Source organism: Eptatretus burgeri, chromosome 4, assembly GCF_056783735.1.
Source record: "Eptatretus burgeri isolate ZD-2024b chromosome 4, Ebu_testis_v1, whole genome shotgun sequence".
Lineage (NCBI taxonomy): Eukaryota > Metazoa > Chordata > Myxini > Myxiniformes > Myxinidae > Eptatretus > Eptatretus burgeri.
This window is the reverse complement of record NC_140964.1, coordinates 120,278,606-120,297,196: the sequence shown is the minus strand read 5'-3', so window position 1 is coordinate 120,297,196 and position 18,591 is coordinate 120,278,606. Positions and strand designations below refer to the sequence as shown.

Sequence of the window (18,591 nt, the reverse complement as noted above, 5' to 3'; positions counted from 1 at the left end):
ATCAAAAAAAAATTTCTAACAACTTTTTTTCCCGATTTTGTTTTTTTCGACTGGATCGACTACCCAGCAAACAGACAGACAATAAAAGCCGGTAGGCGGACATGGGTAGTCGACTACCCAAAAGAGCCTGACGCAATGGGCCCTTTTGATGGGGGAATGACCTGAGGATTAAGCACAAGAAAATTCATGATTGATTTTCGAAAAAATTAATTTTTTATGATTTTGCAAAAATTTCAAAGTCCCTCTGCTCGGCAACGGTGGTTTCAATAGCAACGGTTCTCATTTGCACACAACTTGGTCATGGTATGAACCTACCAACCAAGTTTCATCGAAATCACCATTGTATTAACTGAAATCACCATTTTAAATACTGATAATATGGGTAGAACAAATCTCAAAAAAAAAAATTTCGACGAGATCGACTACCCAACAGACAGACAAAAAATTTCAAAGCCACTTTGCTTGACAACGGTGGTGTCCGTAGCAACGGTTATCATTTTCACACAACTAGGTCATGGTATGAACCTCCCAACCAAGTTTCATCGAAATCGCCATTGTATTTACTGAAATCGCCATTTTAAATGCTGATAATATCGACATTTTAAATGCTGATAATTAAATGTCGAACAAATCTCAAAAAAAAAAATTTCAACGAGATCGACTACCCAACAGACAAGCTGGTAGGCGGACATGGGTAGTCGACTACCCAATCGAACTTGACGCGATGGGCCCGTTCGATGGGGAATGACCTGAGGATTATGCACAAGAAAATTCATGATTCTTGCTTCAAGGGTTAATGCTGCAGATTGTTTTTTCGTTAAAATACCCCCATATTTAGAGGTTTATTGGCCGTTGCTAGGCAACGGAGGGGTCAAGAGCAACGGCTCTTTTTCACACGTAACTTGGACATACTATGAACCTACCATCCCAGTTTCATGTATATCTGACTCATTGTCTCTGAGATATAACGAACTTCATTTTTTTATTGTTTTCGACTCGGGTTCATTCAAAGTCTATCTTCTCCGACAGTTTTCATAGGATCCGGCTGGAAAATTTTTGACAATATGGCTGAATGTACTGCCCACAGTCGCTCGTGGCCCGATTTTTGATTTTAGAAAAAAAATTTTTTATGATTTTAAAAAAATTTCAAAGTCCCGTTGCTAGACAACGGTGGTGTCCATAGCAACGGTTCTCATTTGCACACAACTAGGTCATGGTATGAATCTACCAACCAAGTTTCATCAAAATCGCCATTGTATTAATGGAGCACTGGACCGAAAAGAGGGACAGACCGACAGACAGACAGACAAGCCGGTAGGCGGACATGGGTAGTCACCAACCCAATAGAACCTGATGTGATGGGCCCGTTCGATGGGGGAATGACCTGAGGATTAAGCACAAGAAAATTCATGATTCTCGCTTCAAGGGTTAATGCTGCATTGTTTTTTCGTTAAAATACCCCCACATTTAGAGTTTTTTCGGCCGTTGCTCGGCAAGGGAGGGGTCCATAGCAACGTTTCTTTCTCACACATAACTAGAATATACCATGAACCCACCATACCAGTTTCATGTATATCTGACTCATAGTCTCTGAGATATAACGAACTTCGTTTTTTTATTGTTTTCGACCAGGGTTCATTCAAAGTCTATCTTCTCCGACAGTTTTCATAGGATCTGGCTGGAAATTTTTGACAATATGGCTGAATGTACTGCCCACAGTCGCTCGTGGCCCGATTTTTGATTTTAGAAAAAATAATTTTTTTATGATTTAAAAAAATTTCAAAGTCCCGTTGCTCGTTCAAAAATTTAAAAGAATTTTTTTTTCTTTTTCGACTGGATCGACTCCCCAACAAACATATCGACGGAAATACTGATAAATAAGGATAGAACAAATCTCAAAAAAAAGAAATTGAATTTTTTTTTGACTGTATCGACTACCCAACATACAGACAGACAGACAAACATATCGATGGAAATACTGATGAGGAAAGATCAAAAAAAAATTTTTTTTCGACTGGATCGACTACCCAACAAACATATCGATGGGAATACTGATAATTGGGATAGAAAAAAAAATCTCAAAAATTATTTTTTTGAGATTATTTTTTCGACGAGATTGACGACCCAATATATGTATATAAATATATATATATATTTATTTTTTTAATTTCTTTTATTATATATGTCATTTTATCACCAAGGCAGATAATTTCGCCAGGTTCACCGGCACAATGTCCTCCTCTCTTTCGATGATGGTGTATTTATTTTATTTTCACAACCTGTATGCACACGGATAGCCGGATTTGCAGCCTCATCCAAAGGAACGTGGAGTTCGAGAAGCAACTTCCCTGCAGACATTGCAACAGGATGGCACTTTTCGTGGTAATAAACGTCACAAACGAACAAATTCTTTACCAGGTAACTCAGACACGAACATGTCACCAACTAAGCTATTCTACTGTCCCTTAACTTGCAGAACCAGGCCATTCATAAAGGTCTCTGATCCAAAATACAAAAACGGGCCTGACTTCCGAGATCCGATAAATCATCGGCTTATGTATTCAAACCAATAACTTTATCACCATTCCTGGCTTTTACATAAGTCGGAAACGTGGAGAAAGAGAAAAATACAGAATGATAGGAAATAATGTTTGAAGACAAAAATCAAGTTCAATTAAAAAAAACAAAACATGTTCTGACTTGAGTTATGACAACCAAATGCGTTGTTTTTAACAGGAACCTTAATCTTGAAGTATCTGAGTATCTGTGTGCTGGCAAACCTATAAACTTGCAAGATTTCATGTTGGTGTTAACACGCCGACATTTACTAGTGCTTTGTAATGTGGCTTCAGTATGTTTTTGCTTGCTTTGATGAAGGACATTGAAAGACAACTCGCACACTTCTAGTGTGATAGTCTGTGTTCTCATGTGATGCTGCATCCTGCATCTCTCCTCACTCTTGCTTGTGCTAATTTTTGCACTCCATTCTTTCCCAGAACTCGAGTGCGGTCGATGTAACAGGGCGCACCATCCATGGCCCTCTGCTCCCAAAAGATCCCAGGGTAAATTTCGCATTCTCTCGCCCAGAGATGGTAAACAAAGTCGATTACTCTCAGGACCACAGTGGCTGTGTCTTGCAAAGCAGGCTTTTAATTAATCCTGAAGTTTGTGCTTAAACACAGTCCTGTGTTTTGGAGATATATGAATGATTTACAAATATTTTAAAAAAAACCTAGATATTATTTTCTAAACTGGCAAAGAAGTTGTGATATTTTTGCTTTGCCCTCCTGCCTGCTTGCTGGTTGCCATCCTGCCCACTAACCACCCTGGCATTTATTAGGGGTCCTGTAGCTGTGACTGTTTTTCTGGACTGTAAGAATTGTCTGCATTGCTTTAAATTCGTTTGAAGATAAAATTATTTTGAACTTGGGGTAGGGTGGAGTGGGTGGGTGTTTGGGCTGATGCTGCATACGTGTAATAAGTAGATGGTGTTTCTGTTGCGGAAAGTGGGTTGGGGGAGAGGGGGGACAGGGAATGTTAATTTGCACCATATTTACCTCCACCACCCAAGGTGGATGGAGGTTATGTTTTCACCCCTCTCTATATGTCTGTGTATCTGTCTGTGCACAGGATATCTCAAATAGTTAAGGATGGATTTGGACAAAATTGGGTTTACAGGCTGGGTGTGTGATGAGGCTAAAATAAATTCGATTTTGGTGAAGATCCAGATCCAGATAGGAGAGTTTTATTTTGTTCAATGATTCTTCACCATGGAGAGATGGGGCCAACAACGATATTTCAAACATTTGTGGATGGATTATGACAAAATGCACTCTATGAGTGCCGTTCCAGTTACCCATGTAATAAATAAATGCACTTTTACACAGAGGAGGTTATTTTGTGAGATCATGGACTGGTCATTTTACAACAGTGGCCAAGGGCAGGATTTTTTGTCAAACATTTTCCAATTGTTTGGTCCTCTCCCCCCCTCCACTCCTTCCCCGACGAAATATTATGTGCATTATTCTTATAATTTCTTTCATGAGCTCAATGGACTTGCCTTTGTCTGATTTTTAGAAACAATGGTCTATATTCCTATTGGAATACAACTTCACATAATATTTCCTCATTTTGAAGTTTTAAGAAGTTCTTGTTTGCAAAACACAATTTTGACTTTTTTGTTGTTGCGATAATCAGACAACTAAGAGAAGTCTTTACGGTGTTGCCATAGACAGTACTTTAAAATTTCTGAAAAATCACCTACTCTTCGCAAAAAACACCGTGCGCTCCTTAACGTCCACCAACTAATGCCGGCAGACGGGACATTTTGGATACGGTAAAAGGAAGGACGCAGGAGAAGCCATATCACAAATGTCAGAAGTGATGGATTTTTGTCCTCTCAATACCTACTTCAAGAAAACAAAAGAACAACTGATGACTTTTACAGGCAAAGTTGCAAAGAGCCAGATTGATTTCCTATTAGCGTGAAGAAGTTTTAAAAGAGAGACAAGCGATGTGAAAGTATTCGCCGATGAAGAATGTTCAACTCAGCATCGATCTATGGTTGGAGATTTTTTTTTTTATATCGCAAGGGAGGGGCCTCGAGCGAATGCCACGCATAAAAGTTTGGAAGCTCAAAGATGAAAAGATTTCAAGAGGATGGGTGAGCATTGGTAGTTAGAATTGCAAATGCATCACAGTTGCCAGTAGCGGGATGGAAGTTGCCTGCAGAAGTTTTGTTTTGCCGATTAGTTGATCTTGTTCACGACACGATGTTCTTTTTCTCCCACAGTTCACGGATCAGTTCAGATTGCCACTGCCTGTACGTAACATTACTTGTGAGCCACTAAATCCACGGTGTTCATTTTTGTTGCTGTAACTGCAGCATCTGCTAATGGCTTGCTGTGACTTGCTTTACAGAAGCCTGGAAAGTGGTGTGCAGCGCATGTGAGAATCTCATGGCAGATCTATTACCACCAACAGAAGGTTAGGGTAAGGTGTAACTAACTACGACTTGATAGCAGACAGCATTAACAAAAGTATGTTTTAATAAAGTTGTTCATGTAGGTGTAAAAACTGTTTTTTTTGAAATCTCACCTGTTTCTGCTCTGAGAGCAAGTGATAACAATTCCCTCCACCCCACCTTCCCAAACCATGTCAAAACATACTGAATAGCAAGTTTTGCTTGAATCTGCCTGTTTGCCATTCATTTCTGGAGGAATGACTGTGCCGCTGATACCCTACCCCCTGTAGGTTAGAGCAGGGATTTGTAGTTTGGCCAGGGTGTCGGCAATGGCTCACTTACTCTTTGCAAAGGAGAGTTGAAATCTTAGATTGAGGAGGGAATTTTAAGGCTTGGTGTTGGGAGGGGGAGGAATTGAGTTGACATGTATCTGTCATGTCTGCAGCAGATGCAGCTGGACCCTCACAAGCTCGAATTTGGAGGCAAGATGGATATACTTGCCCGACCCCCTGTTCCCAGCATCTTCCCTCCCTTTGGCCATCCTCATGACCTTACACGCCCTGCTACACTCTTTTCTGCAGGTTGATCATACATACATATGTACATACATATATACATACATACATACATACGTACAGGTAATGGACAAAAAAAAAATGGAAAGTATATCGAAAGAAACGGCTTCCATACAGGTCTGGCCCATGTGTTAATTCAGAAAAGAACATCCCAACATGTTTAGGGTCATGTATAAAAATTCTGCACCACCTCATTGCCTAAAAATATGGCTAGCTTGACTGCAAGAGGAGACCTCATTGACTTTGAAATAGGTGTGATTGTTGGAACACGTTTGGCAGGAGCGTCAGTGACACAGAGAGGTCAACTTGCTGATGTTTCACGAGCAGTGGTGTCAAAGGTGATGTCAATATGAAACTCTGATGGAAAGACATCATCAGCAAAGGGTAATAGTGGGTGGAAGCACAAACTGCAGGATCATGATACCTGTGCATAATTTGAAGTGCAAGGCAAAGCAGGCAAGCAACCGCAGAACAATTGACTGTAAATTGTAACCTGGAGCGCAAGCATCCAGTTTCATCAAAAACGGTCTGCTGAGAACTCCACAGAGCAGATACCATAGTTGGGTTGCAGTGGATAAACCGCTCAGCACTCCTGGCAATGCATGTTTGCAAGGCCAGTGGTGCAAAGGGTATAGGAAATGGACTACCGAGCAGTTGAGAAATGTTGATTTGGTCAGATGAATCATCGTTCACCATGTTCTCAATAAACTGATGAGTGCATGTGTGGCACCAGCCTAAAGAATTCTACAACCCTGAGTGATTGGTTCCAACAGCGAAGAGTTTTGGTGGTTCTGTAATGCTGTGGAGCACATTTTCCTGGCATGGTTTGGGTGTCGTCATTCCCTTAGAAGGCAAGGTCAATGCCAATCGTGACTTAATGGTACCGAGTGATCATCTTCACCCTATGTTGCAGCATTTCTTTCTTTCAGGATGGCAATGCCCCCATTCACAGAACACATGCGGTCACCCAATGGTTTGATGAGCATGACACTGATGTTATCCATATGTCATGGCTTTCTCAGTCACCATAACCGAACCCAATTGAGTATTTATGGGATATTCTGGAATGATGCCTGAGACAGAGTTTTCCACCTCCACCAAACAGGTGTAAGTTGATTGACTATATCGTGGAAGAATGGTGCCACATCCCTCCTGCAGAATTCCAGACGCTGGTGGACTCAATGCTGTGGTGCATACAGGCCGTACTGTCCGCACGTGGTGACCCAATGCCCTATTAAATGACTTTATATTGGTGTTTCCATTTTTTTGTCCACTACTGATACGTATTTTATCAAAATGCATGCTAATTTATAATAATAATTAAAAAAAATTGATAAAAAAATAATGCGACCACAGACAGCAGCAAAGCAAATAGTAATAAACATGGCTAACTTTAAGGGTGTCAACTCTTACACCTTTTTCTAATAATCGTACTTACAAATTCGATAATTTCCAATGAAACGTAAAACTTTATTTTCGTACGATGACGACGACAACTGCAACTACTCCAACTACTACTTCTACAACTACTACTACGTTTATGGCCCCAATTATTCCCACCTTGAGCAATCGACCAAGAAAAGCTTTGAGCCCAACTCTTTCACAAACCAGTTGGTCAGGGCTGAAAGTTATTTGGGTAGACATTTGTAATCTGTTCAGGGTGCCGGCAGTGACTCATCTTTTGTTTGTGAAAGACACCATGGGATCTTTAACATCCACAAACCAATACAGACGGAACACCAAGCTTAAGGTCCACCCAAGGGACGCCGCTTTTGGTAATGCAATACTCTTTCTGTGAAGCACCAATCCTACAGCTTGTAGTCAGTTCAAGATTTCAACCCAGGCTAGACAGCTCAAAGTTGTTTCTTTATCATATTTAAAGCCTTCGAAAATACATAATGGCGTGAGAAAAGTACAGTGCACCCTGAAGTGACAACGTGCACTATACTTAACCAGGTAACAACATGCTTAACTATAATTGAGTGAGCCGTTGTGGTGAACTGGAAATGCCTCCTGTAATTGTCTTCATGTGAAGGGTCATTTTTCACCACATTCCAAATTGGCCGTGTTGGCCTCGTCCTTTCGTATTCTTCCTTTAACAATGACAGACTCACGGAGGAGCGTGGGCATATCGGTTACAGATCAAGGACATTTTCCGACAGTGAAGGTAATCAATACACTTTGTCAGATGAAAATCCTTGGATAACAGCATCATGAACCCACTGCACAAAGTAAACTTCAAACGTGCCGACCCACCTTGTCCATTTATCAGACATGAATGAGCAGGGGTACCCGGCGTTGCCCAGTGCTGTTCTAATACTGTTGGCATTTCGAAGAAATCAAATTTTGTTGTTGTTTTTTTATTTTGGCCCGAAACACTTCCCAACACACAAGAAGGAAGGGGGCCAAGGATCTACCGATATAAAACACAGTGTATATTTGTCTGTCCCCCTTCACAAGGATGATTTAAGTCGGTTTTTCAAGGTTAATGTTTAAACATGACTGTGTGTTCACGACGGGGGTAGTGAGAACTTGGAAAAAAAAAATTGAAAGACATTTTTCATAAGAGAGTAATTACGTCTCTTCTCTTGGAATTGTTGATGGTGACTTGCAAACCGGGCCGCAATGGTGGTGTACAGAATCATTTTAATTTTTTTAAACAAACAATAAATACAAGGCACAGGGAGGTAAAATTCACTGCACATGATGTGTTACGTACACAGAGTAAAATGAGTGTTCATTTACCTTCATAGGATGTCTTATAAATAAAGAAGATAAAAGCACACCTGACGCTAGGCCGAGGCTTCAGACTTTGGTATGCTCACAAGGCTGTACTGTCAAAATGAAATGTCCCAGAAGATAAGCAAAATAGGGTCACATTTGTACATGTATTGTTTTAAAATAACGCTTTTTCTTGCTGCGAAACATCTTATCTTCCGGTCTCATTGAATATTTCAAATATATAAATTCCAACCCATCATTTAATATAACAAAGACTTAAGCACGACAGAGCGATTTAAAAAAGAAATCCCCCCCCCCCCCGCCCCCAAAAAAATCCAACTTTTCTTTTTAAAATTCTCAAGAACTTTTTTTGTCTAAATCACTCCCAAGGCACTCACTTATGAACCTCTGAAAGTTTGATGAATATCCGTTTGACCTTCAGTGAACGAGTCGCCATGGCACTTGCAAGTGGTGCAACATAACGCAATCGATGTTTTATTCCGTGAAGTACAAGTCTGTTTCTTTCTCTTTTTGCAAACCTTGTGGTTGAAGATGCATTGAACCTCCACATACGAATGTTTGAGGATGTTGTGATTTCTTTGTTGCCGTTTTTCTCTGCTTCGCATGAATAGATCCTCAATCTTGACCAAAGTCACATGTGTGAAACGATGAAATCTACTTGCAAATCAGATCATTTCTAACGAAACATACACAAGTCCTCTGGGGAGGATGCCAACCTATGGGGATTGTCCATGCTCTTAACCCTTTTAATGCTGAACATCATGCGCGATCGAACCATTACACCACATCCAAAAACAAAAGCCACAAACCACATTGCTAGGACACAGTTTGATATTTTCATCAACATTTCAATGTTCTTTTTTCTTTTTGTCCATCACCCTTATTTTGAGATGAGGTAGCAGGGAAGGGGGAAGAATCTTGTTTAATTTCGATTTTGTCCATCTCGAAGCAGCAGATGAAACATTTGGAAATGGAGGTCTCACTTTATATTGAAGACTTTTATATTTTCACAATGATGCGAGGATCATAATGGAGCTTGTACATAAATCACCAGCAGAGCAAAAACATTGGTCGACACAAGTGTACTTCAACAGGACATCAATATCCTGCATATTGGACAAGTGCAGATGGTATATGGGATTTAGAACCTGGTTCTAATCCTCATGAGCTATAAGTTCAGATGGAAGTGCCAAACAGGCATTTAATCACACTTTATATTTGTTGATGGACATGTTCTTGTCATTTAACCTTTATTCCTGATTGTGTATATATATATATATATATATATATATATATATATATATATATATATATATATATATATATATATATATATATATATATATCATATCATTTCACAATGGTGCACCTGCTTGTAGTTTTTTTTACATTTCATTGATCAGGTGAATTTTCATTCGCAGTGCCACCAAACCCATTCGCACAGCCTTCACCAGCTCACCCAGGGGGGTTTTTCTCCACAGCCAGTCTTGGTGAGATCTCTATCTCTCTGTCTCTGTCTCCATATTTCCAATTGATTGGTCGATCTAGTCTGATGTCACTGATGGCATGTTTGGGTACGCATGAGAGGCATTTGTTCAAAATAAGAGGCATTTGGTAAGCTTGAGGGGAGGTGGATGGAAAGCCGCATGAGGGAAAGAGAAGGCAGCGTGAGGGGAGGGGAAGGGAAGGCAGTGTGAGGGAAAAGGAAGGGAAGGCAGTGTGAGGGAAAGGGAAGGCAGTGTGAAGGGAAGGGAAGGCAGCGTGAGGGAAAGGGAAGGGAAGGCAGCGTGAGGGAAAGGGAAGGGAAGGCAGCGTGAGGGGAAGGGAAGGGCATTAAAATGTGCCCAAACAGCAACATTTTCTTTTTGACCGCCATGTTCTGTATAAAACCCGGCGGGCTCATTTAAAACCCACGTTATCTACCTGACAAAGGCCTGTCTGCATGCATGCTTGCTTGCACATGCAGTGACCTTTGCACCCCTTCCGTCGGCTCACTCCGAATCTCATTTATACATGCTACATGATGGGAAAGTTGTTTTGTTTTAAATTCAAAACTAATTGTCAGTCCTTAAAGTGTCCTTGACAGGGGGGGGGGGTATCAGGGGAGATGGAAATGGGGTGGGAGAGAGAGAAGGAGGGAGAAGGGGTGTGAAGGGGGGGGGAGAAGGGAAGTGATGAGAGAGGAGAGGGAAGAGAGGGGAGTGGAAGGATTCCGGCAGATGTGACGTCCAGTTTAACGTCCATCTGTGAGACGGCACACACACTGATGAATCACCCTGCCTATGAAACACCAGGATAACAGTTTATAGCTGGGTCAGGATTCAAACCCAGGCTAGATAGCTTAGAGTGAGCGTGCGTACCTCTTGGCTGTCCTGCCATGATGTGACGATTGATTGCTTTGTAACAACTGAAGACATTTTTTACTCATTGTAATTGTTGAATTTATTTTGCCTTCCTAAGCCTGGAAAAGTCCCCACGTAGAACTTCGCTACAGTATTGCCATCAAAGCTTGGAGAGCGCTCCCCAAATGGCTTAATCACTCAAACAAGCACTCCAATAAAATGGTTGAAGAAACTTTTTAAAGCGAAACGTTTAATTTTTTGTCATTTCTTACATCTAATAATTAATCTGTCAATGCGAAAGTGACAGGTCATATAATGAAAGAAGATCGCACAAAAAGGGGAAACGTGTGTAAAATAAAATTGCACATTTTTAGCGAACGAGCACCGCATGGCCAAACGCAGGCAAGTGTGCCCTGAACTTTGTTCAAGTCAATCGATATATTCAGACTACAAATATTGTAGAGCACTTGCCAAGTGGTTGAGGCACTCAAGCAAGCACTCCAATGAAACAGTTGATAAGGAATGGTTGGCTTGGCAAGCGATTAGCGGTCGCCGATCCGTTATATAAACACCGTGCACCCGGAGACACCCGGAATATCAGGCAATGTCCGAATTAGCCAAATGAACACTTTTTTTAGCAATCGGAACTGCTGGTGAAGTCAATAAAGAAGTTTAAATTTTGTAATTCGGCTCAGATTGTTATTCTAGAGGTTACGGCAAGTTTGGAAATGAAATGAAATAAAGCCACAACCGCTGGTATCTCCGCGTGTTTATAAGCATTGCAATGTATCCGGCGATTCATAGATATGATGATCAGGCATTGGATGATATGAGTGAGGAAAGTGAAAAAAAATAAAATAAACTTTATCGTTAAGAAACCATTGTGGCCTGTTCCAAGTCAAGGCATTGTTGAGCAGGCCAAGAAAAAGATGGCGAATTAAGAACCCAGTATGGGACAGCAGGCTGACCAAGAATGAGCGTTGATAACGGATAATTAAATAAGGCTGTTAATTATCTTCAAAAGGGGTTTTAATTAACCCAAACACCCAATTTTCACCAATGCGCTAACTTGGAGTTCCCTTCGTAGACATGCAAAGTTCCGGGCCGCTACGTTTCATTGTTTTGGAGTTACGGAGGACACACACACACACACACACACACACACACACACACACACACACACACACACACACACACACACACACACACATTTATTCTTTTTGATCATGAGCCAAGTTTCCTCTGTCATTATTCCTGTGCATATAAATATCATCTGTTCTTTGATGTATTCACATTGTCCTTTTATTTAGTCTCCATAGACCGCCACAAGCGATGATATTTGTCGAGATTGTAGGTGTGTGTGTGTGTGTGTGTGTGTGTGTGTGTGTGTGTGTGTGTGTGTGTGTGTGTGTGTGTGTGTGTGTGTGTGTGTGTGTGTGTGTGTGTGTGTGTCTGTGTGTGTGTGTGTGTGTGTGTGTGTGTGTGTGTGTATTAGTCAGCTGCATGAGAAATCAATTTTGAGGGCAGTGAAAGTTTTTCAAATTTACAACCTCCCCCCTCCACACCCCTCAATCCCCACACAGCCTTTCAAATTTATAGGGAAGGAATAAATGAGTCTGACTCAAATACCGTAAATGAAATTCATTGTTATTATTTCGGTCTTTATTTACTTGCTCTCTTAAGAGAGCATATCCATTTGTCGACACAAGTGTACTTCAACAGGACATCAATATCCTGCATATTGGACAAGTGCAGATGGTATATGGGATTTGAACCTGGTTCTAATCCTCATGAGCTATAAGTTCAGATGGAAGTGCCACTTCTATGGCACTTCACCAGCCATATTATATATGAAAAAAAATAGGCCAAAAGATCAACATAAACTAAAGATCAACAACTTTGGTGAGATTTCTAAAATCCTCAATTTTCATCTGATTGACGTGAAATTCGAAGATGATTTATATTTTTGGTCACTGGATTCAAACAGCCAATTCTTTGTGAGGTCAACATCGACCAAAAGATCAACATAAGCCAAAGATCAACAACTTAGGTGGAATTTCTAAAATCCCCAACACCTTCAGATGCAGCTTGGTATAAAACTCGATTTAATCAATGTTTCAAGCTGATTTTTAGGGTGATTGCGTTGGGCCGGAGTCCCACTGACCTATCGCTTAAGCCGAGCACACGTGATCCCCGATGCAGTTTTGAATGTTTTGCTTCCAGAAGAAAACGCTTGATTTGTCCATATGTCTGTAGATCCATTCAACCGTCCAGGTGGTTTCACCTGCCTTGGATCACTGAGCAGCACTGCCTTTGGTGGTCTCGGCAACCCGGCATTGGGTAAACACGCTTCTACTACTGGCTCTCCTTTAGCATTTGATTTGTACATAAGTAAGTTGGCAGTGGAGCGTGCCTCGGGTCCTGCATGTACAAGTGAAAGCTAACAGTGGAAATGGTGGTATGCAGCAACACCCAATGGGATGTACTCAAAAGAAAGCCTGGGCCTCCAAGGGCTTTGCGCTTCACAGGATCCTTGGAACCGTCTGCACCGCACACCACCATCCTTTCCCACACCACCACCCTGGCCCAAGGTGCAGAGCGATGGTGAGCGCAGTAGCTCGGCTTTAGGAGAGCGAGAAAGGTGGGTGTTTGCTTTTGCTGATGTGAGGCAGTCCTCACTTGTGAACGCACAGTAGTTGTACGTATACATAATATGGACCAGCAGTCATGAGAAGGAAAAGGATAACATCTGCAGTGAAATTGATTTAAAGTTCCTTCGTGTGTGCAGCAGTTTTCTAGCCATAGTAATTGACGTGACAGACTGTCAGATTGAACATGAATAGGATAGATATCTAAAGGTTTGGATAAAGGAGGGGGAAAAAAAGTGCAAACAAAGAGCACATGTTATTACTTGTGAAAATCGAATATTTCAAGTATTTTGGTTGATTGTGTGTTTGTCACTTGTTTGTTATTCTGTCTGTTTGCAACTTACAAAATCGAAGATTTTGTCTTGATCAGTCGATTTTGTTATTCTGTCTGTCTGTCTGTCTGTCTATCACCTGCAGGTCACAATTCCAAACCGATCTTCATGAAACTTTACTAAGTTGTTGGCGTAGTCTCAACTCTCATCTGAGAAGCCGATTGAGGTCACAGGTCAAAGGTCCTCTTGAGGTCAAATTTTTAGAATCGTCATTTTTCATCCGATCAACTTGAATTTTGAACAAGATTTGCGTATTGCATCACTGGATTTGGAAACCAACGATTTTTGAGATCAAAATATCAAAGGTCAAACTTCTAAAACCATTGCTTTTCAACTGAAAAAAATCGTCAATTTACATCCTATTAACTTGAAAGTTGAACAGGATTTGCATTGTCCATCACTGAATTGGGAAAGCAACTTTTTTTTAGGTTAAAAGGTCAAAGGTCAACTCAAGGTCAACCTTCTAGAATCATCAATTTCAATTTGAAAAATAATTAGTTTTCATCCAATTCACCTGAGTTTTGATTAAGATTGTCAATTTTAATGTTAATGAAATGTATAATTTCATGTATCCATGGCAACCTTTGGAGAGGGTGGTGGATTCTGTAAGTATCGTGCTCTGCACGACGACTTCTTGGTTCGTCTGTTTGTTTGTATGTTTCTCGCCAACAGGACACAATTTTAAACTGATATTCACGAAACTTCACCACATGGTAGAGTTCGTCATAAGCAAGAAGCCTATTGTTTTTGAGGTCAAAAGGTCAGCATATGCCAAAGGTCAACAACCAAGGTGGAATTTCTAAAATCCTCAATTTTCATCCCATTGACTTGAAATTTGACGATGATTTGCACATCAGATCACTGAATTGAACCAGCAATTATTTTTGAGATCAACTTCAGCCAAAAGGTCAACATAGGCCGAATTTCTAAAATTGTCAATTTTCATCCGATTGGCTTGAAATTTCAAGAGGAGTTGCATATTTTGTCATTGAATTCAACCGCCAATTATTTTTGAGGTCAAAATAGGCCAAAAGATCAACATAAACTAAAGATCAACAACTTTGGTGAAATTTCTAAAATGCTCAATTTTCATCTGATTGACTTGAAATTCAAAGATGATTTATATTTTAGGTCACTGGATTCAAACAGCCAATTCTTTTTGAGGTCAACATCGACCAAAAGATCAACATAAGCCAAAGATCAACAACTTAGGTGGAATTTCTAAAATCCTCAATTTTCATCCCATTGCTTTGAAACATGAAGATAATTTGCATCTCTGGTCACTGAATTCAGTGACCAAGTATTTTTGAGGTCAGAATAGGCTATAAGGTCAACATAGGCCAAAACGTCAACACAGTCATTTCTAAAAATTGTCAATTTTTATCAGGTCAGGTCAGGTATGGGAGCATGTGCCAGAACAGCACGTCGCTGCGTCCACTTTCCGCCGGTACTCCAGGGGCCTCCGTCTGGCCATCCCCCAGGCAGATGTCAGGCCAATCCCCATCTCCTTGAGATGATGGTCAACCTGCTGCAACCATGAGGCACGTTGTCCGCCCACTGGCCTCCTCCACTCATGAGACTCCCTCGCTGAGAGAATCTGGTGAGCAGGATCAGCGTCAGGAAAACGAGCCACATGTCCATACAGCCGCAACTGACGCTCACGGACTATGCAGGTAACAAATCTCATCCGAGTCTCTCTCAGCAACCGCTCGTTGGACACAAAATCCGACCAGCGATAGCCAAGGATTCTCCGAAGAGACCTGGTACCAAAGGAATTAAGTCTCCGTCTCAGATCCTTGGTCAGAGTCCAAGTCTCGCACCCATAGAGCAAGACTGGAAGTACCAAGGACCTGAAGACTCGGACTTTCGTCCTCCCGCACAGGTACCGGCAGCGCCACACCCCATGATCCAGTGAATCCATGACTCCCCAGGCCCGACCCAGACGTCTATTGACCTCTGACTCGCAGCCAGCAGAGACATGAATATCACTGCCAAGGTAAGTGAATCTCTCCACAACCTCAACATCCTCACCACAAACTAACACAGACAGGACAGCAGTATCCAAGATGTCACCGAAAGCCTGGATCTTAGTTTTGACCCAAGAAACCCGTAATCCCAACGGCTCCAACTCCTCATTCAGCACCTCGAGGGCCCCGAAGAGGATGTCTAAAGTCTCCGCAAAGATGACTGCATCATCTGCAAAATCAAGGTCCGAGATCTTGACATTCCCAAACGATGCACCGCAACTTGATCTCTCCGACATCCTCCCTAAAATCCAGTCCATACAAGTGCTGAAAAGTGTGGGGGCCAGTACACACCCCTGATGAACTCCAGTAACAACTGGAAATAAGTCAGAGATGGTACCACCACACTTCACAGCACTCTCAGTACCAGAGTAGAGTTCAGACATCAGATCGATCAGTTTTGGTGGCACCCCACGAAGACCTAGAATCCTCCAGAGGACATCCCGATTCACTGAATCGAACGCTTTACAGAGATCAACATAGGCTGCAAGCAGCCCCTGCCGAAACTCTCGTCTGCGTTCGGTGAGGACACGAAGTGCAAGGATACGGTCAATCGTTGACCTCTTTGGTGTAAAGCCTGACTGCTCTGGACGCTGGTGCTCAAGCAGATGGTGGCGAACCCTATCAATAATTATCCGAGCAAAGACCTTGCCCGGCACTGAGAGCAGCGTCACCCCTCGGTAGTTGTTGCAGTCTTGGCGATCACCCTTCCCTTTCCAGAGAGGGACAACAAGGCCCCTCTTCCAGTCAGTTGGGATGATGCCTGTGTTCCAGGCAGAGCACAAAACTGCATGCAACGACACGAGTGCAGCATTCCCACCAGCCTTGAGAAGTTCAGCATGGATGCCACAGATCCCTGGAGCTTTGCCCCGTTTCAACTGGTTCACTGCAGCCCGTGTTTCCACAAGCGTAGGTGGACCACAGTTGATTCGAGGGTCAGCAACAGGGATTGTAACACCCTTGACGTCCAACTCGACAGCTGGGGGATCAGCCTGGTACAACCGCTCAAAGTAACCGGCCCAGCGGGCCTTCACTTCAGACTCCTCTGTCAAGAGCCTACCACTCTGCTCGAACTGCAGTGCTCCGAGGGATGGGCTTGGATGAACGCAATGCGCGAATTCCCCTGTAAGCGGGACGAGAATCACCTGTCCACAGGTGATGCTCTACCCCCCTCACAGATTCCTCGCACATAGGCCTCCTTGTCCACCCTCAGTGTACGTACAGTTTTACGCCTCAGCTCCCTGAACAGCTCAGCTCTGCCATTCAGCCTGGCCCTACGACTCTGGTCAATGATATCCAGTGTCCCTTGAGAGACAAAATTCTTCTTTGCCCTGCGGTGAGCTCCAAGGCATCCACCGGCAACATCAAGGACGGTGGTCTTGAAGGCGCTCCACAACTCTTCAGGACCCCCCAAAGCACCCAGACCCCCCAAGTGTCCACTCAGCCTGTTCGCAAACTCCTCAGCTACTCTCTCATCCCTGAGCTTGGCAACATCCAGCCTAGGCTGGGATGGTACCATTCTCCAGGATTTAAGGTGCAGCTTTAGAGTTGCTACAACAAGCCTGGGTCAGTATTGAGGAACTGAGCACTCCGGTAGACCCTGCAGTTCTGGATCATCCTCCAACGACCGTCAATGAGGACATCGTCAATCTCCTTTGCCACACCGCCAGCGTTGGAATACCAAGTCCAGCGATGAGCTTGCGGGCGCTGAAACCGTGAACCAGCCACCCTAAGTCCATGACTTCTTGCAAAGTCAAGGAACTTAGTGCTATTCTGGTTCATAGTTCCTGACCCATGGGGACCAACACACACCTCATAACCATCCCTATCAGTTCCAGTCGATGCATTGAAATCCCCCAAGACTAGAAGTGTATCTCCTCTGGGGCACTCATCAACCACAGACTCGAGTGTGGCGTAGAATGCATCCTTCACGGTGAGATCACTCGCCTCAGTCGGAGCATAAACAGAGACCAGGGAAATGACACCTAAGGAGTGACGAATCCTTAATCTCATAATACGCTCGTTGACCGGTGTTACCTCAATTATCATTGGGGTCAGCTTATTGGACACAGCTACAGCAACTCCTTGGGTATGGTAACCATCAGAGCGACCAGACCAATAGTAGGTGTAACCACCCACCATTATCTCGCCGCAATCCGGTCTCCGAACCTCAGAGAGAGCTGCAATCCCGATGTCCAAACGCTTGAGCTCAGATGATAACAGAGACAGGTGATCATCCTCTCTTAGGGATAGGACATTCCAGGCACCCACCCGAAGGGACCGCCTCAGGTTAACCCAAGGAGACCGCCGTCTGGTGGACGACACCTCAGCACCACTCCTACACACTCTCCCGCAATCTGACCCAGGGATGTTACCCCGTGGTTTCCCTCCTATCATCAAAGATTGGGGTCCCGAAGGCTTTGCCCCAATCCCGTCATCCGGTGAGCTGCCCTGCGAAGGGAAGCTGCACAGGAGGTACTCCCACGGAGTGGGTTTTCAGATTTTTTTTGCGTTTTGCGGAATGAAGGGTTTTACGGTGGCCGGAGTGCAAATCCTGCCACCAACCTCCTAATAAGAAGTAACCCAACTGCAGGAGGACGTCCGCAGACACAGTTGGGCACTAGATATGGATGGCCGTTGGCTCACAAAGAGCTCCTCCGCCCTTTGACTTTTCATCCAAATTTTCATCCAAATGACTTGAAATTTGAAGAGGTGTTGCATATCAACAAACTGAATTCAACCACATTATTTTTAAGGTCAACATAGACCAAAAGGTCAACCTAGGCCAAAGGTCAACAACTTAGATGAGATTTCTAAAATCCTCAATTTTCATCCCATTGACTTGAAATTTGAAGAGGATTTGCAGATTTTGTCATTTCATTCAAGCTCCAATGATTTTTTTGAGGTCAAATTTGTTTTATGGATTTCACAACTATCATGCTGTGCCTGACATCTTACTCGTTTC

The 18,591-nt window shown here is 42.7% G+C and overlaps 1 protein-coding gene across 1 annotated transcript in view; it reads left to right on the top strand.

The window, feature by feature from the left end:
• The window catches only part of LOC147028994 (autism susceptibility gene 2 protein homolog), a 493,807-nt gene that overhangs the window by 462,333 nt on the left and 12,883 nt on the right, over positions 1–18,591 (top strand). Inside the window, exons 9-15 of the mRNA XM_085879897.1 lie at positions 2,997–3,062; positions 4,793–4,822; positions 4,921–4,992; positions 5,409–5,544; positions 9,702–9,770; positions 12,879–12,962; positions 13,089–13,263. Coding sequence (XP_085736023.1) covers positions 2,997–3,062; positions 4,793–4,822; positions 4,921–4,992; positions 5,409–5,544; positions 9,702–9,770; positions 12,879–12,962; positions 13,089–13,263 — 632 coding nt within the window. The remainder of the gene's footprint in view (positions 1–2,996; positions 3,063–4,792; positions 4,823–4,920; positions 4,993–5,408; positions 5,545–9,701; positions 9,771–12,878; positions 12,963–13,088; positions 13,264–18,591) is intronic.